General features: G+C 40.2%; 1 protein-coding gene across 5 annotated transcripts in view; it reads left to right on the top strand.

Annotated features, from left to right (window-relative positions):
- nrg2a (neuregulin 2a) overlaps positions 1–26,113 on the top strand; it is a 98,967-nt gene that overhangs the window by 58,538 nt on the left and 14,316 nt on the right. For 3 of the 5 annotated variants that reach the window (XM_053479297.1, XM_053479295.1, XM_053479299.1), the window contains exons 4-5: positions 14,722–14,842; positions 21,612–21,670. In XM_053479297.1, coding sequence (XP_053335272.1) covers positions 14,722–14,842; positions 21,612–21,670 — 180 coding nt within the window. Of the gene's footprint in view, positions 1–14,721; positions 14,843–21,226; positions 21,304–21,611; positions 21,671–26,113 lie in introns of all 5 variants that reach the window. The other 2 variants (XM_053479298.1, XM_053479296.1) reach the window with 1 other exon arrangement.

Here is a 26,113-nt window from a genome sequence, read left to right as displayed (position 1 = left end):
TGGGTGGTTGATAAATGCCAGGCTGAGTGTGTCTTCTCAGTCATTCATTAAATGGGTGTGAGTTTGAGTCGTTTTATTGGAATTAGTCAACGTCGCTCCACAAGCCAGAACCTTGTCAATGTATTATTTACTAGACTGGTATAAGCTTGCACTTTAACTCAATGTATAGAGGATGTATTTGTGAAATCTGTAGGCATGTTCGTTCTTGTGTTACACCCTTTACTCACAAAAGGGGCCTCATCTTGTGGATTGTGGGTCACCCTTACAAAGTTTCAGCATTGCACACACACACACACACACGCACACGCACAATACAACACAACACACACACATACCAAAAATAAAATTGATTGCTTTCATTAATAACTGTGGTCAATGCTAAACGTGTGAAAGTCTGAGTAAAGGTAGGCTAAAGCTATCGAGGGAAACCAAGACAGAGAGAGATCTTAGGGCTACGCTTAATGAAGACAAGCAGCCGCCATCGCCTCGCTTCCCCCAGAGGCAGTCTGGCTTCATGGCGGCATATGAATACCAGTCGGCTTGATGAATCATTTCTCGGTATCATAACCAGCCACCACCTGCTGCATGGTGGTCCTGCACGTGTTTGTATGTGTTTAAGGTGATCTCAAGATGCATTCAGGGCAGAGGTCACTAAAAGGGTCAAACCTGACAAGGAGAGAGGTCTTAGGAGAATGTGTGCACTCCAGTAGAGAGCAAACATGTGTCAGTCAATAGCCTGCAAAGACGTCCATATTTGTAGGCAGGCCCTGATATGTAGCTTGATCCCCAACATACTGTAGCTCCATGCTTGTGCGCTTTAAGTGTCATTTTACAATTTCCATAAGCGAAATCATTCTTCTTAAATATATTCTTACTGACCCTTTTCAAAATGACTCTTCAGTGCAGTAAGATTGTATTGTAGGTTTGCAAAGGCAAGATGTTGGCTGATGGAATATCAAGGCCATGATGCTGCCCTTAAAAGTACAGCTCGGCGGCTGTACTAAAACCGCATTATATCTAAAATGTACCATAGTTGATCAAAAAGGACATGCCTTTTTCTTTGGGTTTTGCAACGCTTAATGTTGTTAACATGTAAAGGAAATTTGTAGCCTTCAAGCAAACTGCATGTCTAAATTATACCAGATGCCTCAAACCAAGTTGGGTGGTTTATATGGGTTTTGCCACGGCTGCCAGTAAAAATGAATAAAACCATATTTCGTAGCTAAAAATAATGGAGCGTCTGTCTTGAATTTGTTTGCTTATAACATCAGATTTGTATATTCAATGTAATTCAGACTAATACGTGATCTCATGTTACTGTCATTTTTAATGCATATTAATCATCTGAAATTCTATATACAACTATTTATGATTTTTCATGATTAAAATATTTATTCTGCATGAAGCGGAACATGAGGCTGTAAGATTTCCACACTCGTTAATACACTATATTGGTCTTAGATTTCCCACACACCTAAAATAGCATGGATGATGAAAGAGTCCATAAGAGGAAAAAAATTTAAATAATTTCTTTTTTTTTCCCTCTGGCCTATTGACTGACTATATTCCTTTACCTCAGCTGTAAACCACTTCCTTATGCACCATTTAAAGGCCGCTTTGGCGTGGGCTTCATACTCCAGGGAAATGACATTATGGTGCATGCAATGTACTTTGAATTTTTCTCTAGGATGGGTTGTGTGTTGTAATAGAGAGCAGCGAGCACATGGCTGCCTCTGCTGCATAGTACTCGTTTGAAATTAGTTTTGGTCAAAAGTCTTGTCCCTAGGGGGCGCTGCATGACTCGGAGAAAGAGAGAGAGAGTGAGAGCGTGACATGAGAGGAATGTGTTGATGGAAAATGCAGCTGGGCGGCTGATTGTTCCAACCTCATCAGTCATGCTGGGGCCCACCAGCAGCACTTTCTTTCTCTCTCTCGCTCTCTCTCTCACACACTCTCATACATGCTCTCGCACAGACACTCGCAAACCTGTGAAGCAGCTCACGACTGCTTCCCTGCACACAGCACACAACACCTGGCCGTATGATGAAAGGTAATCCATTTCTGCCTAAGTTCTTTAGGCCAAACCATTACTTTGCTATAAGGCAGGTTTTAACCTCAAAGTCAGAAAACAAGCGGCAAACATTTAGACAATTTCTTTTGTTCTCCACATCTTTCTGTTTTGCAATGTCTTTTCCTCAAGCCCTTGTCTTTCATCTTGTACAACAACGACACCTTGTTTCTGTCTGAATGTTCTCGTGTAATTTCCTTTCTGCTCATTTCTCACCTTTCTTTTTCCTTCCCTTTACAAATATTTCATGTTTTTTGATTACACATGCGAGCAGAGAAACTGGGATCAAATTATGCTAGAAATATTCTGGCCATTAGTACCTATGGCTAGGTGAGATGAAGTGCAGCAGTAAAACCAATCCAGAATAAAATTGCTTGGCCAACACGAAAAGCAGGTGGGAATGCAAAACTTGTATTTGCTTCATGTAGTGGTTGAGGGAGTTCATATACTGCAGGTAAACTCTAACCTTTAATACGTGATCTTTGGAAGTGGCAAGTGGGTGAGCATTGGTCTCTTTCTGGAGAAAAATGGATAGTTATGTGATGTTTTTTATCGCTTTTCATTTCAATAGATTTGTCAAGAAATTAATAATTATATGGTGCCCAGATATACCCTACTACCCACCTCTTTTGCAACAGGAATGAATGCATGTATGCTGCAATCTGTCAACAAGTGTGATCCCGAAGGTTTATTTGAGCATTAACCCCCAGATCAGATCCTTTATGCTACAATAGTTATTTTAGAGGGTAAAGTGCACTCAAAAACGATTAAAGAGCGCATATATTTCTCATGCTGCTTAGCAGATGTTCCTCATGTTCCACCTCCATCTTCTGTTTCTTCCTTTCTCTGTATCTACTAGTGCATGATAGTGCTAGTGGTCAGTGGTCTTGCAGTCTGTTTTCATTACTTGATTAAAATTGAAATTGGGGCTTGAGCTCTGTTTTCCCCATCAGGCTGAATTCCCCAGGACCCGTGACAAGCAGAGCAGCTGTGAAGGGCCTACAGGCTGGTGCTTTGGTTGATGGGTGGGGTCAAATTTGGCTTTTTCCAGAGCAGCCAGCTCACCCCTTCGCCCTGACGCCACAATTTCACGCCCATCACTGTTTGAGGGTGGCCGCCTGCTCATACAAGTCTGTCTGGGGGGATGGAGATCTGACTCCAGAGGCATGCCATCACTCTACACCAGTGTGAAGGTATAAGTGGATGTGTGAGTGGATGTCCATAGCGGTGGAGCAGTTTAGAGTACAACAACCCAGGAAACGGCAATGGGATTTCATTTAGCTGACATGGAGCTACTTCTTTAATATTCCTTGGAGACAAACACTGGTAAAGGTGGCAGTCTGTAGGATTTGGAATCACCAAATGGACCCAGATGTGTCTTTATATCCTTTGCCTGTGTTGCTGGTGTCACTTTGCGAGGGGCAGAGAGTGGCTGTCGTGCCTGGGATTGGGGTTGGGGCTGAGCCTGATCAGCGCTGGCACAGGTGTGGCTGCAGGAGGCCATGCCAAGGAAGAGGTGTGCTTCTGATACCCACTGCGTTGCTTTTGTTGCTGGCTCTGGGCACCTACCTACTCCTTCTGAACCATGTTCTGATCCCTAGCGGACAACCTGACCTGCCAGACCTCCTAAGAAGTGAGGACGAAGATGTTGAAGAGGAGGGAGAGCGCACAGGGAACATGACTCCTTCATGGATGCTTATCACACTTACTGGGACGACTGATCCTCCTCCATCCACATTCTCTATTCGGGAGACCATAGCCGTGTCTGTGTTGGCACCTGGAACAATCTTGTCCCTGGCATCCTCCAGCCCCACACCCAGCAGCACCCCACCCCCTCTGGGTAAGTGCCCAACTCCTCTGCTTGCTTTTCCATTTGCCCTATTGTGCAATCACATGCAATAGCGTTCTTTGATTTCTCTCTACGACGTCTGTGAAATGATTGTGGGAGGACAAGACCGGGCACATCAGCTATGCAGCTAAAAAAAAGGGCAAAGAGAGAGAAAAATAAAAGCATGCTAATCAAAAGAGAAAAAAAACAGGAACAAGGTCCACCCAAAATCCTTTTTTGGGGGGGATTACATGGCCCCTATTGTTTCTTTCTCTGATAACAGTGTTGGTTCATTGTCAAGGTCCATGGTTCCTGAAAGCAGCTTTTTAGAGTATTAGCACTGGTAATGTTGTTTAGAACTTTTGCAAATTCTTCAGAAAGTTTGTTGGCCTCCTTCCGTTCATACCTCCTTCTCATATGTCTCCAGGCAACCGGTGCTTCCTTTGAGCAGTTTTGTTGTAAAGGGTTATGTGCGTAGTGTGTACATGTAAACAGTAAAATGAGCTGCTGTGATGAATGACAGGTCAGAGGTCAACATCTCATGAACAATTAATAGTAGTTTTTCCCCCTTTGTTTGTTTTAGTCTGTCTGTAAGGCATGTTTAAATCTGTTGAAGGTAGGAGTGAGGCATGTTAAACTTCCATTCTAGGTCGGACACGTGTGAAAGTTCTATAACAAATTCTATAACAATGGTACTGTGTACCCAAAAACAAGACAAATAAACCTTTGGGGTGATGGGCAGCCCTATAAATCTATGAAAGGGCCAGTGGTAGCTCAGTGGTTGGGGCATTAGACTACAGTTCGGAAGATCCGAGGTTCAAACCCCACAACCACCAAGTTGCCATTATTGGGCTCTTAACCCCCAACTGCTTATATATATAATGAAATAAAAAATGTAAGTTGTTCTGGATAAGAGCGTCTGCCAAATGACTAAATGTAAGTAGATTTCATACGTTTCTCTTTATGTATCCATTTATTCCAATTTAGAATAGCCTTCGCTGACTAACTGTTCTGGGGTTGAATCCTAATTAGCGTGTAGTAAAATTTTAAGCTAGCGCACTATGTATGGTGGACAATCCATTGTTCCACACACCAAATAATGCCCTTGATCAAAGGTTAGGCAGAGATTTGGGATTCAGCCTTGTGTTAGAAGCTAGTTAGCTTTGTAGTTCGTGTTAGCCATTAACAGAGCAACATAGACGGTTTAGAGGCAACTAGGAGTGTCTTAGAAACATGTACCAAGGAGACAAACTATTGTTTAAGATGTCGTAACATTATCAGTTGGGTTTTCTTGCTAAAAGCGCTTTCTGTGAATGTGTTTTGGCAGGCATCTGCTCTCCCCTTTTTCGGGGACAGTACTTTCAATTTTAGGCCACATTTGTTGTGTGTCAGATGGCACGGATGCTTAGTGGTTAGCACTGTAGCCTTGCACCTCCCGCCTCTGTGTGCATGGAGTTTCCAAGTTCTCCTGGTGCTTGGTGGGTTTTCTCCGGCTACTCCAATTTCCTCCCACAATCCAAAGATATGCTGATGAGAGTAATTGCCGTCTCCAAATAGTGTGTGTATGTGTGCGGCACCCTGTCCAGGGTAAACCCAGCTTCGTGCCCCAAGTCTCCTTAGGCTTCAGGCCCCCTATGACTCTGTGTACAAGTTAAAGTGCGTGTTGTGTTTATCTGTGAAGTCAAAAGTAATGTAACCATAACTTTCTTATCATGTGAAAAATGTAAAAATTTACAAAGTAAAAATTTTAGGATGGACTGACATTTTTTTCTTCTTTTTTTTATTGCTATCCCACATTTTATCAAGGGAGTCATTGATTTTTTTCACAAATCACTTAACAGTATGATCAATAAGTGCAGCTAGTTTAGCTCCAAGCCAGCTAGACAACATTGGCAGAATTTCCCTTAACTGTCCCCATGATTACAAAGCACAAATCAAAGCCCTAATTAGGGAACTGGCCAGACAGGTTTAAATACAAAAATGGCAAAACAATCAGCTTCTGATACATAGTTGTATGGTGGTTTGCACTGACCAGGTAAGAGCCAGGTGTCTCCAGGTCCTGGGTTCGATTCACAGTCAAAAAACATGCAGATTAGGCTAATTGCCTGTAGTGTGTAAATGTTAATAGGAAAGTTAACCGGAGGTCCTACAAAATGGGAAATACAAATTGGCCCCCATGGTCCCTAGTTGGACTACAGATGTGTATATATATATATATATATATATATATATATATATATATATATATATATATATATATATATATATGTGTGTGTGTGTGTGTGTGTGTGTTTGTATGTTCTTTCAAGATTAAACAGACTCAGTGTATGATTTTGTGCCCATAGTTCTGTTAATGCACCTTTTATTTCAAATAAACCACAAAATGTGTCTTGAGGTTTTTATAATAGAGAATAGTTCTAACAAGCGTTACGCTGGAGGTTTTTGGTGATGCTTTTGAAATTTTTATGGATTCTGTTTAACATGCTGTTGCGTAGTTTTATGTGACTTGGCCCCCATGGGGAAAAAAAGCTTTGGCTCGGACTTGTTATCTTGCCTGTATAAACAATTATTTTAAATTACCAATAATGATTAGAACCATGTGTCATCTCCAGACATTTATTTGAGGAGTGAGGTCTGCAAACGATTTCTGTAAAAGGGAAAAATTGCGGAGTGTCTTATGTGGCGCAGTTACAGGATTCTGGGGTATTTTGTTCTGGTTTGTGCTTTTGGATTTCTTTTAAACTTGTAGGAATGTCACAACCAAAGGTAAAGGCAAGACATTAAAACAAAATGATGGAGATCTGCTTTCACGGATAATTTTCTTCGCCATCTGCAAATATTTTTCTTTCGATGAAACTGCACTTCTCGTGCGCTGCAAAAAAAGAACGGTCTGAAAAGGGGGCTTCCACTTAGCAATATATCATTTGTTAGGACTGTATGAGTTATTGTCTTTAGTGAACACATGAAAGGCAGCCAGTAGCCAAACCATAGATCTACTAGAGATAAAGAGACAAACATGGTTTTTACATCACTGTGGAATGTACAAGTTCCAAAAACTGCACTCAAATATTTGTTCCATTACATACTGTAATACTTGTTCCATTAAAATTTTCTAAACAAAGTATTTCTTATATCTCATATGTTGAAATTATGTTTTGTGATTTAGTAACCACTTTTCTTATGAAGCTCATCTGTTTCCATAAATCGCTTAATTTTACTGTGGAAACTGAAGCCTATTCATCACCACATACACTCAACCATGTGGACTGCCTCCGCCTGCTGTCTGATCATCACATGGAGCCCTCAGGTCTATGAAAACAATTGCTCCAAGACTGATCTCATGATTAGATTAGATTTTCTTTGTGGTCACGTGTGTCAGTTCAGGGATCGTGATGAAGTGGTGTAGGTTGCAGGATGTGTAATGGAGAAGACCTCGCTGAAAGATTTAGGAAGAGAAGGATGATTCAGATAATGAAACCCACATAAATGCTGGAAAACACACACAATTTAAACTGACCTTTTGGCTCAGTCATTAGACATCTGTCTTGTGACTATTGAAATTTTAAGACTCAATGGCAAATGATTGCTGGTACAAGAACCTGACTAGGAAAGTATGTCTGAAGCTTCATTGTGCTTCGTCTTAGCATGTGCTGCTTTATTTATCCTGCTTCTCATAATACAAAAAAAATTAAAAATCTAAAACAAATTGTGAAGACTTATTAAGCCCCTAGTGAGAATGTGCATGCGCGATGCACATGACTCCAAAAGAGGAAATAAAACATTCTGAGCATTAGGGGCCTCTCCGTTTCAATTTTACGACTTGCCTAGAACCCTTTGGCTAGCATGGAAAGACAGACATGTTTATGAAGTGTTCCAGATGGCCTAGTCTTGTCTCCCCACCCTACCTCCAGATTTTCTTTTAAGTTTCTTGGCTATGGAGCAATTATCAAACTCAGGAGCTAAGATCACCAGCCCGGTTCCCAGGATCCCTTAACAGTTTGTGCAAGGGACCCTTTTAACATTCTGTGTAGTGTTCCCCATTTACGGAGGAGGAACCCAGGCAGAACATCTTTAAGAAGGGATCAACCCTTAACTACTATACTAGTATAAGTCAACCTTTACTTTTTTATCAGTCAAGGTCAACCTGTTGATTAAGTTGTTTGCACCATCTGTAAGAAGGAAATACAATCTATCCAGTCATTTAAGGTCTGAGCTCTATATGATGTGAGGCAAATTAGAGAGAGTGACCAGGTGTAAGTAATCTTGCTTGAGTGGTACTGTATGTATTGTTTCCACTGCTCAGGTTAATGCAGCAACTGTGAGAGTATATGAAACAAGAAAGTTGTAGGGGCCAAATTAGTGATTCTGATCAGCTAATAGTCCAGGAGAGCTGTCTGTGCCTCAGGCGCTGTAGGGCTTAGGAAGCAGACTTGACACTCAGCTTACAGAGGAAATGCTGATTAATGACAATGAATGCCACTCTGGGTATCAAATACCTCATTTTCACCCCTACATCATCCGGATAAAGACAGGAACCGATAGAAGACCGGAACTACTTAGTATCAGTATAGGGCAAAGTGGAAGGACCTAGCTGAATTCCAACTCTGGAGGATGTATATCCTTGTTTCATTTAGTGTATAGATAAAATTTATGTGCCTGTACTGGTGTGTCCTCCCACCTTCCTCCAGTCAGTCACATTCTAGTTTTTTTCCTGTGGCACATGCTGTCTCAGCAGGTATTTACAGCACGCTCCCAGACTTCCAACTGCGAGATAATGAAAATAACAGATACATAGAAGAATACTGTAGTTATGTAATTGATATAGCTCCATAACTGAAAGGAGCAAAATCTGTCCACAGGGTCCGCAGGCATGAGCATGTCAAACAACACTGTAATTAACCGCTAACAGGATGGCTTTGTGGAGGAAATAACACTCTCTGAGATGTGAAACAGGAGTCAAAACATGGAATCAGGAATAGTTTACCTGGTGCAGATAGAAGGTCTTTAGAATTTCTAGTAGAAATGAGCGGACATTTTGAATGATGGGTGTAGTCGAGTTGTTGGGCAATTTTTTGTTCCTAAGTCTCTGTTTCCGCAGGCCCAAAAATGTGCCTGTCTCTTCCTGACTTGGGATTTCATTTCAGACGGAATGCATAGCAGTCTCACTTAGGTGATTTTTTACAAACTTAAAATCACTCTCTCAATTCTTCTCAGTACCGCTTATCGCTGGGAACTTGGGGCACGAAATGGGGTGGTAATCCATCGCAGGGCACAAGCAGGCACACCCACACTATAGGCAAGTTGGAAATGCTGATTAACCTACTCTGGATGTTTTTGGACCTTGGAAACCGGAGTACAAGGAGAACATGCTTACTCAATGCATGCAGACCTGGGGGTGTGATTCAAACTCTCTGCCCTGGTGGTGTAAGGCCACAGTGCTAATCACTTCACCGCCATGTCGTTGCAGTTCAATGGGTTTTTATCGTGGGGAAGTATGAGGGTATGCTGAGGAGGCCAACAATCCTAAATCAAATAAACACAAAGTCAAAATGCAGTTCTTTAAAGCCTTGTAAGCTTCCTTTTATTGTAAGATGTGTTCCATCTATTGTTTTGCACTACAGAAAAGTGCAGTGTTTCTCAGTATAACCCCATATTAGTGGTCAGGCTCTTGAAAATTAGAGACAATAAGTAATAAAAAGAAACATCTTCTCTCTAGAGCTCCGGCAGAGGGACTACGAGGCGTACTGATACTTCTCTTAAAAGATCACTGAAGTAAAGTGTCTCAAAGGAACTCGGTTCTATATTGGGTCCGATATAACCAAAGAGGGCCTTAGGGGAGCCTCACACCATACAGGGAGGATGGAGGGGAGCACACCACTCGGCAGCTCCTTTTGGCTTACGGCCAGATCTCTTTGCTCCCTGCATGTGTATCGTGCAAGCCAGCAGAGCACTGTTATTACACTGTGCCTCTGCTGTTGCTCTGCACGGCATTTCATGACACACCGTGCAATAAATAGATAATAAGGTGATGAGGAAAGGGTGAGGAAAAACAGACAGATGGTGACTGGTCGTGTCAGAATTGTAGCGATGTGATGCGTTAGATTAAATCAGGATTCCTTCTGGCCTAAAATATGCTTCGTCGTATGAATATTCAGCTCATCAGCATGCCTGAACATAACTCAAATATGTGAAGAATATGTAGTCGACTGGCTGTGAGCTCATGTGGTTTCAGGCACTGTATTGAACATAGTAATCTTGACAAAAGTAGTGAAAAACAAATGTTACTGACGCTGCAGCTTTTTTTTTCCCTCATCAAAAATTTGAGACACACCTCCTAGCTAAATCCGGCGCCTGTGAAGCATCATACAAACTTTTGTGGCAGAATTTACATTACACGTTTACCTGAATTACACATTTATACACTTTACGTCTTGCAGCCTCCGAAGCAATTTCGCTTATTATTATTAGTTTTTTAAGTACAGTACATATACAGCACATAGACCCACCTCTGCTGGGATCATCATTCACAGACAGACAGCCTTCTTTAAAACTTATGTGAATGTTTTACTGCGGCTAACAGTCTCATCATTGTACTGTGCTTCAAGTTTTCTGTAAATGTCAATCAGTTTTTACGCCTTCATTCACAAAAACATTCTCGGTTTGACTTGAACGCCACTCGTGCAGACACATACTGTAGATATACATAATCTTTGTTATTAGTGTGCAGACACACTTCATTTGAGGGGTGTGATGATTTGGGCAAACAGTCTGCAAAATGCTAACCTACTAGCTTTTAAGCTTTCCTTATTGGCAGCAACAGTTAACAATAAGGTACACCCTGGATGGAGTGCACACACACACACACACACACACTTACACACATACTACAGGCAATTTGGGAATGGCAATTATATGAGAGTATCTTTTATTTAAAATTACTGCTAGCAAGAATGCTAAAATTAAACTGTTTAGTTAGCCAGGAATTTAGCTAAGATAGGATAACTGTTATCTTCTTTAAAAAAAAAAAGAAGCAAAATGAGCATAATTAGCTAAAATAGAGCATAAAAAAAGCAAAATTAGCTAGATTACCACAAATTCTAATTTGTGGTAATCAAGCTAATGTTAGGGTGATTAGTAAATGAAACTAATAAACATTAGCCGAATTTACTATCGAATGCTAGCCCCTACAGTATGTTCCAGAGTGGTAGCAGTATGTGAATGAAGGAGCCAGAAACAGCTTTTAAATATAATACATAATACTTGACTTAAGACTAAAAGTTTACATTTAATATCATTAAAATGCCATCACCCTGTACTTTGTACTGCGCTTTAATCGTGTCTTTGTGTTGTTGACATTTGAGGTGAGGTGTGTGCGTCTTAGTGCAATTGTTCTATAAAAAAAATTGCATACCTGTACATTACTCAGGAAGTAATTTCTTTATGTTTGAGCTGGAGCATGACGACTCCTCGGCAAGAAGCTTAGCGTGAATGAGTCACACAGTTGATTATATGGTAGGTGTTGCGTTATGTGAAGCAATTAACTTTTACTTATATACTATATCATTTTACTCATATAATATATTTATCTAAGTCCTTCACTGAAAATGTCAATGTTATGCACAAATACATTGTTTTTTTAATTATTATTTATTTTTAACAGTAAAGCACAGGTGTATAACTGTGTGTAAAAGTATATTTAAAGATGTAATATATAAAAAAGAAACTTATAATGCAATATATAAAGGCTTTCAAGCTTTAAAAAGCCAAACTTGATATGGTATGGTGAGAAAACTACTTTTAGGACTTTATTTGCGCAAAACAAACACACTCTTTACAACTGTGGTGGCTCTGGCATACTGAGACCTTGATGGTATCCAATCACCAGTAAGATAAGTGCCTTAGTGTATTGACAGAAAGACTTGGTGAACTTAGCACCTCCAAGGTCTGGGTTCAATTCCTGCCTTTGCATATGTGTGCATGGAGTTTGCAATTCTCCCCGTGCTTGTTGGGTTTCCTCGGGGTACTCCGGTTTCCTTCCAGAGTCCAGATTGAGCTAATTGGGCTTTCCAAATTGTAAGTAGTGTATAATGGTTAGGCGGAGGTCCTACCACGGTCGTGAAATGGGAATAAATACAACGGGAATCATCATTGGCGTCTTTGGAGCTTGGTTGGATGGATATATAATTACTATGGATGGGAATCACCAGGGACCACCTGGTTTAATATTATCACGATACCTGTGTGCCAATTCAATCTCTATTGTGATGCTATAAGTATCATGATTTTATAAATATCCCAATTTGATCCCAATTAGTTATTTTAGGTTTTGTTGATTTTGTTAGAATTCTAAACATAACTTCTAATGCGTAACTAGTTCAGGGTACCCCCCTGCAGGAGTATAGAGGAACGGTAACTTTTTACCACCACAGATACAAACATATATCAATAAAAAAATATTTTAAGAAATTGATTTTAGAGTCAGTAGACTTAAAAAGTCGTTTTTAAGTTTAAACCAGAAGGTTTCCAATTTAGAAAGCAATGGAGAAATATGTTGAGTTGTCAGATCAAGAGGACGAGGAGCGCACTCTAACTTTAACATATGTTACAAGCCTTTCAATGTTTTATGTACTTAGGAAGAGAAGAAGAAGAAGAAGAGAGAATTCACTGGTTTTCTGGGTGACTTTGCTGTCTGGCTGCTTTGCCTCAGGCTATACTGTGCTGAGCACAGTTCCTGTCACATTCCGTGCTGTAGCACATTTTCACATGTCCATTTGCAAAAGAAATAGAAAAAAAAAGATTGATGCCTTGAGTTGGACAATGGTTTTGTGAAGACTTACAGTAATATCAGGCGATTTTTCGCAGCATATGAACTTTTTGGAGTCTTCGTTTTAAAAGAGGGAGTACTATTGGCTTTTCTTTCTGGGAACCTTTCCCTTCAGCACTATAAGAGACAAATGAAATTAGAAACCTTTGTTTGGCACGTGTGCATGTTTTAGATTAGGACATTCATTAAGACATATCATCTTTCTCAAACACAAGCAAAGAGTTTCAATTACTGGGAATTTTTTCTTTTTGTTGTTGTCACTCTCTGGATAGAAAATGAAAAACTTTGATCTTGATAAAGTATGTATGTGTGTGTGGGTTTGCATGTGCCCACTTGTCCTATCCATTTTGCAATTCTGTATCAATGTGGCTAGTGGTCATGACACTTTCAGTAATTATTACAGTGTAATTTCACACCGTCTTTACACTCATTCGAAAGACTGCGCAGTTGCACGAACCTTCGGCCTGTTGATCGTTGGGGAGTACGTTCCCAGTACAGTTTGTCTTATAGCAATCAGGGGTTTTGGAAAACAATGTAATAGCTTTGGGCTGCGATGAGGATGAGAATCTCTGATCTTGCCCCAACTCAACAGTTCATAAATGGAGCTGGTACGTGCCAAAAGGAAACGATTTCCACTGTCAGTCATTACTTGTTCCTTGTTTCAGTTTAACCTGTCAATACAAATGCACACATGTGCCTGTATTCTGACTGTAATAGGCTGAGTTATTAGTACTGATACAGTAGGCATGCTACTCTAGCTGTTAACACATCACAGATCATAGTGGCAGCTGTTATAGCTACTTACGATGTGAAACACAAGCTTTCAGTACTAAACTTTTCTAATGAGTCCTTTGTGAACATGTTAAGAGTTTCCAGGAAATAAACTTCCTAGTTGTAATGTTATGATCATTCTAAACCATAAATTATTATGTAAGAAAAGATATTTAAAACAACACTTTATTTGTAATTAAGGCAGTCCCTTTTTATTTATGCAGTGGTTTTAGCTAGTTTCCTAAGTTAACTTAAGCCTTCATTTGTCACATATGCATTACTGCATACTCCAGCTTTGTTAGGAGGCTGGGGTCAGAGCACAGGTCAGTGATTATATGGCGCCCCTGGACAGGGGCCAGACAGGGTTAAGAGCCTTGCTAAAGGGCAACAATGGACCTCGATGGAGCTGAAGCTTGAAATGCAGGCCTTTCGATCAGTAACTCAGAGATTTAACACTGAGCTACCTCCACCATTCTTTATCTCAGGATGCAAGGGCTAGAGCTCATAAGGTGTTGATGAGGGAGAGGGGATTGTCTTATTCCAGTTAGCATTTCTGATGCATCCTTGCTGTTTTAAAATCATTATTTAGTTTAAAATCAAAATGCCTGGGACATCATTGTGACATTATAACTGGCTTTCCCCATCACAGAGGCTTCCAAGTAGAACTCATTAAGTTTATATAGAGAAGCTCCAAAATGAATATTGTAAGTAATGTTAATCTTCTTTCTAAGCAACAGAACTTACACTCCTGCTGAATCCAGCAAGACATTAAGCCATTCACTAATACTAAATCAACTGAGGCACATGAAGTGTTCCTGTGCTGTCCTTCTCTCCCTCTCTCTCTCTCTCTTTCTCTCTCTCTTACGGAAATGTTTATCTTTTCACATTGAACATCTTGAGACGCCATCAGTGCTGTTGAGATGGAGAGGAGATTTGTGACGGCGACTAAGAGGTCATTGTTGTGAAGTGAATGGCTGTTTTTATTACGCTGTTTAGATAGGCTGCTTGACGGGATAAGTTGGCCATTATGCACGCCTAAGACGACCCGCATCATCTAATGAATGTTATCTCTTTGGGTAGCCCACTGTGTCAAAGCCAGATTATTTTATTTCCCTCGCACATGATGACTTTCTCAGCAGAGACTTCCTTCGGAGCGCTTTGCCGAGACCTGCCCTATGAGGTTGCGCTGGTGTCGTGATGCTAACGCGATAATTGTTTGTCTTTCCCCAGTAACCACAGAGTTACCTCCAGGCTCAGGCCATGAAAGAAGATGCAACGAGACAGAGAAGGGATACTGCGTGAACAATGGCGAGTGTTACTTCATCCATGGTATAAATCAGCTCTCCTGCAAGTGAGTTGCTCTCCCTTTTTCCTTTCCCACAGTTAATTTATGAAGCATAACACGTTTGTGTCTAGATAAGGGTGAAGCAGAGCATTTATTCTTTATGGCTTTCTGTACTATCACTCACATGTACTGTATTTCTTCACTTTACACACTCTCAGTTCCAAACGAATGCTGCTAATGGCCTGGATGTTGTACTACTGTACATTTACAGTAGAATCCCTAACACAATATCTACACGTAGATATGTACAGACACACCCATGCACATGTTGCTTCAGTTGTATTACAGCAGATGATTAAAACCTACTTAATAAATGTATTGCTTTGTTGGAGTGCACAACCTCCTCATCATAAGCCAAATGGTATCCATCAAATACATCTTGTCTAAGCCTCCCAACACAGGCACACACCATCCCTCTCTCTCGTTCGCCTTGATCCCCTCAGTGAAAACACTCTTGCTCTCAAGCTTGTTTAAGAGCCATCAGGTTGACTCATTGGTGCAGATGTTGAAGAGTGTGATGTGTCTCTCACTTTCTCTGTATGATCTGCTTGGCTATGTGAAGATGGGCCTCTCAAAGTACACGTTTAGCATGTTGAAGGGAAATGTATCAGACCTCTACGAAATGCCATGTCACACTGGTTTAGAGCTGGCGCAAATATTTACAAAAGGCCCGAGGCCTCTCAGAAGGTAAATAGGGTCGTTGCTTACATTTCGGCTTCAGTGTTAAAAACACGCAGACGGCTTTCGCACAGATGCTTTCTGGATATCTGAGGATGACTTGTTATGGGCCGAAATAACATTTTGGCGCTTATTATGAAAACATCCTACTGCTGACTAAGGGTATCGAGGAGCTCCATACGGGGTCTATTGGGCCAGATCCAGGAGCCTGTTTGTGCAGAAGTGCATATCTAAACATACATGTATATAAATGCTGGTGATATATATGATCTGTGGCTTCAGAGCAAATACAGTGAAAACACGGAAGCGCTAACAGTGCAAAAGAAATACAGTTTGCTGATGTGCTGTTGCTGTTTTAGTTGTGCTAATTAATCTAGCCTACATCAACGTGGCTTCAATGATTTAACAAATTTCACTATTTAATTAGTTCATATATACACTCACCTAAAGGAGTTTTAGGAACACATGTTCAATTTCTCATTAATGCAATTATCTAATCAACCAATCACATGGCAGTTGCTTTAATGCATTTAGGGGTGTGGTCCGGGTCAAGACAATCTCCTGAACTCCAAACTGAATGTCAGAATGGGAAAGAAAGGTGATTTAAGCAATTTTGAGCGTGGCATGGTTGTTGGTGCCAGACGGGCCGGTCTGAGTATTTCACAATCTGCTCAGTTACTGGGATTTTTACGCTCAACCATTTCTAGGGTTTGCAAAGAATGGTGTGAAAAGGGAAAAACATCCAGTATGCGGCAGTCCTGTGGGCGAAAATGCCTTGTTGATGCTAGTGGTCAGAGGAGAATGGGCCGACTAGTTCAAGCTGATAGAAGAGCAACTTTGACTGAAATAACCACTCGTTACAACCAAGGTATGCAGCAAAGCATTTGTGAAGCCACAACACGCACAACCTTGAGGCGGATGGGCTACAACAGCAGAAGACCCCACCGGGTACCACTCATCTCCACTACAAATAGGAAAAAGAGGCTACAATTTGCACAAGCTTACCAAAATTGGACAGTTAAAGACTGGAAAAATGTTGCCTGGTCTGATGAGTATCGATTTCTGTTGAGACATTCAAATGGTCAGAAGTCAGAATTTGGCGTAAACAGAATGAGAACATGGATCCATCATGCCTTGTTACCACTGTGCAGGCTGGTGGTGGTGGTGTAATGGTGTGGGGGATGTTTCCTTGGCACACTTTAGGCCCCTTAGTGCCAATTGGGCATCGTTTAAATGCCATAGGCTACCTGAGCATTGTTTCTGACCATGCCCATACCTTTATGACCACCATGTACCCATCCTCTGATGGCTACTTCCAGCAGGATAATGCACCATGTCACAAAGCTCGAATCATTTCAAATTGGTTTCTTGAATATGACAATGAGTTGCTCTCAAGAGCAACAATGACACGGTCACCAGATCTCAACCCAATAGAGCATCTTTGGGATGTGGTGGAACGGGAGCTTCGTGCCCTGGACCCACAAATCTCCATCAACTGCAAGATGCTATCCTATCAATATGGGCCAACATTTCTAAAGAATGGTTTCAGCACCTTGTTGAATCAATGCCACGTAGAGTTAAGGCAGTTCTGAAGACGAAAGGGGGTCAAACACTGTATTTGTATGGTGTTCCTAGTAAGACTTTAGGTGAGTGTATATTCACATTCCAAAATAAATAAAAAGAAATAATATTCAAAAATATAAAATATGAAAAAGTTTAATCTAATTTAAATTTTATTAACATTTCCCTTTCAGGGAAGGAATAAGAGTTCAAATGATGCTCATGTATTGATGACAGAAAAGGCCATCGAGAATTGAGGCGAATGCATGTCACTCTAGAACTAAAATATTGGTTTTGTTATATATCAAATAAAATAGGAAAAATATGAATATGAAGGTAAGTAAGGAGGATGGCTTTATCAACAACGACTGCCCAAAAAACCATAAACAAGAACATAAACGCATTGTTTTCTGTAAGATTGAATAACCATTTATAGTTAAAGTAAAATTCAAGTTGCCACTTCGTGAACAATTTGATGATGAAAACATGCGTTGTCACCATCTGGGGTATAAATTGCATTATATAGGGCTAGAACAATTGCTTTCTCTGTTTGTTGCAGTTTTACAGTATATAAAATTATATACTTAAAAAAAATACTTGGACTTGAAGGTGAAGGTGGAGAACTCATTGAAAGCCGAGCCGAGTGTTCTTGCGCATATGTGTGTGTGTGTGTGTGTGTGTGTCGGCTGCTGGAATACTGCTCAGCAAGCAAGCGTTGAGGACATGGCTGCACCGGCTATTCAATACACTGTGTACAAATTGGAGGGAGCAATAACTCAATTGCTGCAGCTAATTCACTCACGGGGGAGTTTACGGGTCCAGAAAAGTCAGATAATGCAGTCAAGGCCTGCGGGGAATTGTTGCCCCAAAGCCATCTCGTTCAATATAGGCCGGGCTTGTGTGGGTATTACTCACCGGCTGAACAAGTCCAGCAGACAGCCTGCCTCATATTTATGCCCTGGCTCTTTCACTTTGAAATATAAAGTTACACACAAACACACACACACACACAAATACAAATGGAAGCATGGGGTAACGGATGATCCCGACCATAATTATTTGCCCACTGTGTAGGTGCAGGGGTGTATTTCATGGTGTGGCGTGTTAAGCTTGCCACACATGGACAGTGTTGTCACACGGCATGGAGATAAGGAGAGGACACAAGCCTGCAAGCAAGGAGATTTATGGTCCGGCACACGGAGATCTATTACACAACCTGTCTGATCTGAATGGAGCACTTTTTCTGGGTCTTCTACAATAAATCGGTAGCAGGCATAACGTCTGTCAGTTACCAAGCCAACAGTGAATTCAATTGGCCAATATATCACGGGTTATGCCTTATTACAATATACAATCACAGACGGCATACGCCTTGTTTTTAGATGGATGGTATACAGTATATCTGCATGTTAAATAATTTTTAAAAAGTCAACAATAATTTTTAAAAAGTCTGTTTATGAATAAATGCATTTGATTTGTTAGTCTTATTTTGCCTCTATAATACAAAATAATATTTGGTTAATTTGGAAATTATAGCGTGAAGAAGGGTCCATAATAGAAACCGAATGAGTCATTGAGGATAGTCTACCTAAGTCAATGGTACAGTATGAGTACAGTCTTAACCGGAGCAAGAAAGTCAGACACAGGACACAGACGTCACAGTGCTCTTTGAGTTAGGATGGACTGCGCCTTGTTTCTGGGTCAGGACGCTGGTCCCAACTCACTCTCCACTGTGTTAAAGTGACCCAGAGGTGTCCAGCAAACTATGTCAGACCTTGTTTTTCTTTCGGAGGAAGCCCATACATTACCAAAGGATGTCTGATATATCTCACTTTTTCCACCCTTGAATAAACCGCAGTATGCTGCACATGGACACACATGCATATCTGATCGAGGTGGAAGTATAATGGGTCAGAGGTTCAGGATGGAGCGAGATGGAGATGCTCCGCTTGTATGTAATGGGAGAAAACAGGAATGACGTTTGGTGTCGGTGCCGCACGTAGGTTTCTTATGAAGTGGACAGGCGTCTGTGTAAATACCAAGTCGCTGGACGAGCGGACTCACTAGAACTTGTGCAAACAAAATGTTTACACAGATCCAATATGGACCACCTCGGCAAGATTAGTGTGTAACGTGAACATCTTGTTCTGGTTTGGGGAAGAAGAGGCTGTAGATAGGGGAGCGCAGCTGCTCCGTGAGGCCCTCAGGCCCTCACAAGCATGTACCTGTTACTTGTTTGTGTGTGTGTGTGTGTGGTGGATTGCAGAAACCATACATAATATTCAGTTCTTAAGAGCTCTTACTTTGCTTATGTGAATTCCAGAGAGTTCCTGGTTAAATATTAACAGCCCAAGCTCTTCCTATACCAGATTGTGACATGGCTTGAGAACAGCTAGGACGAGAATTTAAAGGTCTCATCTTCTGACTTTTTTTTACACCCTATAAAACTTGCCTAAAAGGCTTTGCATGTGAGATATGTGAAGTCTCATCTCACTTCAGAGACTTTTAAATAAAAAGTGTCCTGGGAGAGGGAGCCACATGGTAAGTGGATCTGCAGCCTCCTCCATGCCGAGCATGTTGAAAGAAGGAGGCTCAGCAGATGGAGTTTTGATTAAAGAAAACATGCTTTTTCTCTGTCCTGCACATCAAAGATTGAGTTACCAAAATAAGCACTGAAAAAACATTAGCCAAACATGAGTAATGCTTATTATGCACTGATGAGTGTTAATTTGTTTACTCGAAAAACACCAATACGAATAATTGGCCAATCAAATGCACGAATGGAAATCATGTCAGAATCACAGCTTTGTGTTTGACATGAGCACACACTGGCTCACAACTGGCTTAGAACTCTTGCCAGCAAATGTTGACATACAGTAGATTTCCAAATTTTACATCCTTTACATTCCCATCAGGCCTGGAAATTAATCACTTTCTTGCTCACAAGCTGTCATTCACAAGGTTAAATGTTTTTATGAATTCCAGAGCCTTTGCATTTTAATCATTAAAACCTTCTTGTTTCAATCATAAATGATGTAATCTGTATACTATTGTTTATAACATAACAGCAATGTTTTCCAGTTGATACATTATTTTCCTGCCCATACTCTTTTCTTGGATGCACTCCTTTCCATCATTATTTGATTAAACAAACCATAAAATCATAAAGTAAACACTGACAAGCTATGGCCAACGCATTAATTCACAAGTGGACAAACAAGGGTACAAAATGATTTGATCATCATGGGGGGGCCGGGGGTGGGGGGGGGGGGGGAATCACAGAAGCTTTGACTATGGAATAGTTGTTTGTATTTTTTGCCAGACCAGATTACTAGGCTTTTAAGTGTTGTGCTTCCTGACGTGGTTTTCTGCTCACCACAGTTGTAAAGGGTGGTTATTTCAATTACTAAAGTCTTTTTCCTGTCAAATAAAACCAGTCTGGTTATTTTCCTTTTTCCACTCTCATCAACGAGCTGGTTCTGATGTTGATGTTGGTGAAAAATTCCAGGAGATAAATTCTGGTTCTGAAATACTTAATCCCGCCCACAACCATTTAATGGTTTACTGATGCGGACTAGGGTTCTGACATTTTTCTCAGAATTCTGAAATTAAAGTCAGAATTTTAAGATTTAAGATATAAATCTGAGATCAAAGTAAAAAATCTGAGATCAAAGTCAGAATTCTGAGATTAAACTAAAAATTTAGATTTAAAAAAATCCAAAATCAAAAACATTTTTATGGTGACCCTAATCTGCTTCTGTAATAGTTAAAGCCAATAAGTTCATATTTTTTTTTCCCATTCTGACGTTTTGTTTGAAGAGTAACTAAAGGTCTTCATTTGTATATGCTAAGTTTAAGTACACATGATTGGCTGACTAGAAAATTGCATGAACGAGCCAAGTTCTGATTAAAATGACTGACGAGAGGGATATTTATGAGGACTAAGGGTTCCATTAGCCTGAATAGTAAATTAATAGCGGTACCAAAATGAGTGCCAAACTTTCAAGCCCTGATTACGATATACTGTACAGTATATAGTGAACTAATGCTGCCTAACATGTTGATTTAGCGTGCAAGGTTAACCAGACGAAGGCCAGAATGCATTATGTATATGTGTTATTATGTCATCTTGTCCCCCTTTCCTCCCTCCAGATGTCCGAGTGGATACTTCGGGCCGCGGTGCTTGCAGCCGGAGCCCCTGCGGTTGCGCATGCCCAAACCTAGTGAAAGTATGTTGACTTGAAAAGCGCAGCTTCACACAGAGGACCAGTGTCCCGCTGTCATCACTTCTGTCCCTCCTGTCCTCTGTCCTAGAGGTGCTGACAGTGGGATGCTTTGGCCTCTGCGGTCCATGGTGCTGCTCTTGTTCTAATTTCATGTTTTCTCTGCTTTCTTCCCTCTTTCCCCCCTTTTTTTTTGCCCCTATCTCCCTCTCTCTCTCTGGCATTTCTTCTCTTTCTCTCTTTTTTTTTTTTTGCTTTTTATCCCTTTTTTCTGTCCCTTTCCTCCTTTCTGTGGTTTTGTTTCCTTCCATCAGGTGTCCAAATGACTTTACTGGTGATCGCTGTCAAACCTACGTTATGGCCAGTTTCTACCGTATGTCCATTTCTTCTTTCCTCTGTCTGTCTGTCTGTCTGTCTGTGCTGCATGCTGGAGCTGCCGTGTTATGAGCTCCTTGTTACTCTTTAATGGTTGATGCTCTGCTATTTGTTCTAACAGATGCAGTCAGTTATGTTATCCCATCCAGTGACCAGTTGACTCTCCATGCATCACTAAAAAAACATTAAAATCATTTAAAAAATCATAATAATAATAATAAACTATATCATTAGTTAACAGCACAAATCATATGCATGGTACGTAGTATGACTGCATGTGTTTCATTAAATGACAATCATATACATTTGTGCTAAGCCATTATTAGATTACTAATTAGTGTTGTGAATGCAGTTCTGAAAAATGAAAAGAAAAAAATGATATACAGTGCTGTACAAAAGTCTTGAGCCACTTTTTATTTCTGTATATTTTGCTCTGAAAGAGCCAGACTTTCTGGTATTTTAATGTAGTCCTGTAGTCAGCTTTTTTGACTCTAATTTTCAGTCCAGTCACTGAACCTGACGAGTTTCAGAGGAATGTTTCCTCAATGCAAAACTATTAAAGCATAAAATAAACATCTAACTTAAGGCAGTGAAAAACAGATGCAGATAATGACAGATGATCAGGCCGGTGATCAGTATAGTGGACTGTTCCTACCACTGAATGCCGAATGGTTGGAACAGATGAGAGGCGAAATGAGGTTGCTGCTAAGGTTGTTGGATAAACAACCAATTTTAAAATTTTATTTTTAGGCACTTTTTTGCAGGCTTTAATATAATATACATAATTTTATTCAATTTAATATGAAGAAATAAGGAGTGACTCGGGACATTTACACAGTTCTGTATTGTATATAACCAAGATATTGCACCATCGCATCTTAAAATACATTAAAACCAATAACAAGTACTAACGATCCATAAATACTTGTATAATGCATTCAGTGCGGGATCACACTGCGAAAAAACAACAACAACATTTTATGTAATGTATAAACAACTAGAGCATATGCATAAAAAATACAGTAGATATTGCACTTCAACTTTTACCTTGATTAAAAGAAATACTACACTGCTTTCAAGCTGAACATTATCTAATATCTCCTGCTTTTGTAAGGTATATTAAGGTTTCAACACTTTTCCCTAAAGTATTCAACTTAAGGAACAGATCTTCTGACTCAAATTTCAGGACGAGACATGCATGAGAGGCAAAATGTATTCTTCTTTTATCTAATGTTATTGAACTTTTCAACACTAGCACAATATACAGTAGTACTTAAAAAAAGTTTCCTGAAAGTGTCATGAAAGTGCAGTACTTCCTACCTGTAAATGGGATCACCTCCCTGCAAAGTAAAATTTAGTTTGTAATGCTAACTGGTAAAGTAAGTACAACGTCCTCTGTCGTAAATATATATCATTGCTATTATACAATTTCGATTCATACCATCTGACCAATCAGATTTGAGATTTTTTTAAAGATTTTGAATAAGCAGGTAAATAAAGATTTCTAAAAAGAATCGGTTGCCTAAGGTATAAAAGAAAAAAAAGATTTTGTGACAGAATTAACACGAACTCTCTAACAATCTACAACGCTAGATTTTTTTTGCAGACAGCCACCCACTGTGCAAACCCCAAAACAGAATGTCATAATCCTCAGAGTTGGAGAAGAATACTCGTCAGATGTGCATGACTGGAACCCAAGTATAATCATGTCCTACGGTTCAACCATCATCTTGTTCAGACTTGAATATTCGACCAAAACGCTCTGATTAGTTTAAGCAAACATGCCAGCATTGTTACGTCCATCTGGTTCATACATGAAGCTTTTCCTAGAAGCCTTTTTGAACTGGCGGTCTGAAGGCATGCCATCGTCATCAGCAGACAGACTGATCTTTGAAGGTATTGTGGAATTAAATGCGAAATATAAACCAAGATTTCATACCTTTTCCACTTTATGAAGCGACCTCATTTGTATGGAAAACACCACTGGGGTAGCTTTTATTCATGTAAGCCTCCCTCCAGGGAAAATTCTAACAGAAACCCTCTTACTCCATCGTGCCCCTCCCCCCCCCCACACCTCTTCCGCCTCCAGTTCCTAGACCATCCCCGTAATTACTGGGGTGGTTAATAGCATCTCTTCCCTGAGGTAGCATGCTTTTACTTCACTACACAACACTATCCCTTCCTTACATGTCCATCAACTCTTGAATTAGTTCCAGAAGAAGGTGGAGCACAAGGAAAACTTGGCTTTGACAGTTCATGGCCGTAGGCTATTGGCTCTTACATGAGGCCGCTGTTCACACAGAACCATGGCTTTATGCTCTCATCAGCGTTGCTATGCTGGCAGTGTTTACCTTTCAACATGACCCCGGTGTTAACACATGTTTATTTGCAAGAGGACAGCAGATAAATCACGTCAGGGTGGATGCAAACAAACCTGCGAGGATGAGGAGCTTACGGAACTGTACCCGGGTTGGAAAACGAATTTTTTTTTTCAAATAAAAGAATAAAGGAGGTATAATTTATGGAATGACGTAGAGAAGGCACTCGAAGCGGCACACAGCAAATGGTATAATTTGATGTGGGGCCTATTAAGGTGTCATGTTATGTCTTGACGTGAGATTTATAACAGCAGAATGGTTACCTTTGTTCAGGTCACCTATCAAGTCTTTGCACGTTAGTTTTTGTTAGTTCTTGCTCTGTCAAAAGTCAGGTCTTTCTTTTTGTGCGCAGTTTGGGAGGTCTGGACTGGAGGATCTTGTGTTGAAACAGTGAGATACATCTTCACTGCTATAGCATTGCCCTGCATCTAAAATAGGGATAAGATGTTGGATAGGGATAAGATGATTATGGAAAGTTCTTCCTCTTGTATTATCTGTCAGTGACCATGCAGATGATTTGATATGAGGAACACAAGCGCAAACAACCACTTATGGAAGATCTGCATCACCATAAGTGACATGGTTATGGTGCCGAGTAGAAAAATCAAGACAGTTTGGATAACGCCTTGTGAAAGCTTAATTGGCTCAATCAAACAGACAGAAACGTGTAGTCTGAATGGTATTGGTCCATGCATTGGTCCAGCTGTTGTCATAGCAGCGGTGTATATTTAGAACAGCCTAAGTTCATCCATCAAAAAAGTGGACAGATGAACTCCTCCCCAGCCCCCGATTGGGTTGGGACTTCATAAATGGATGCACGTTGCTCTGACACATCTGTCATCATCCAATCAGTTTCCCAGATCCTAAAATAGCTAAGCATGTCATCATTATGGAAGGATTCAATGTTGGGATATGAGCTCATTTTTCATTAACAATGCTGCGCAATACCTTGCAATACTGATTTACAGAATTGAATGAAAACTCATGTACAGTTAATTCGGATTATACTGTGTCTAAGGAAAATGCTCATTTCTTATTGGCTGACAGATATTCTTACATTTGGAAACTGCTAACATTTGAAATTGGAAATAATATAAGGGGCATTCAAGTCCAATTCTGGTGATGAGACTCTTGGCAGCATTAAAACATTAAAATAGTGCAAACATTTTAAAGAAGACCATATGGATGTGAATGATGATCCTAATGCAGATGTCCCTGAGAACATTCAGCCAGAGGAACGCATGATCTTTGAAAATCGACAGATAACTTGTGACGATGTGTCTGTGGGAACTGCATACACAATCGTCCACCAACACCACTTGCACATTACAGGAACTCGGCTTGGAGTTATTGCCACGTCCCCTGTACAGTCCTGACCTTGCTTCAAGCTATTTTTGGGCCATTAAAGGAATTCTGAAGAAGCCTCTAATGTGATCCAGTAACCAAGTTTCAGCTTTTTTTTTTTTTTTGGTCATAATATCAGCCTACAAATTTTTAATAAATTGCAATGCCAGGCATGTTATGGAATTTGCAAACAGAGTACAGACTCATCCAAGAAGTCCATGTGGGATAAGATTGTGCAATTCACATTCTTACACCTAAACTGAGATGAACTGTATAGGGTGGCTGTATACAAGATTGTAATCTATCCTGATCTTAACAGAGGGTTATTGTGCTCCTCTGATTGTGGTAAACATAACATAAATCATACTTCGGTTGTTTGGATGAGGCACAAAAACCCGAAATAAAAGGCGATTATGCAGTTAGGTATGTACAACTTTAACAGCATGTTCTCATTAATGAATAATTGATATATATCCACAGCAATTAACAATTAACACTTAACTTTAGACCAAAATCAGCCAAATTGTTTATGTCTGCAAATTAAATGTATGAAATATCTGTAATTGTGCACGAGAAGGTAAGATTGTTAAGTTTACACAAAAATCTGTTAATGAATATGCATTCCTGAGTTCTTCTTGTATACAAATACATGCTCGTTAACCCTTAATCATACATAAAATAACAAATAAATCGAACAATTCCTCCTTTATAACGTATAA

This window comes from Clarias gariepinus, chromosome 19 (genome assembly GCF_024256425.1).
Source record: "Clarias gariepinus isolate MV-2021 ecotype Netherlands chromosome 19, CGAR_prim_01v2, whole genome shotgun sequence".
NCBI lineage: Eukaryota > Metazoa > Chordata > Actinopteri > Siluriformes > Clariidae > Clarias > Clarias gariepinus.
This window is presented reverse-complemented; position numbering and strand designations above follow the sequence as displayed.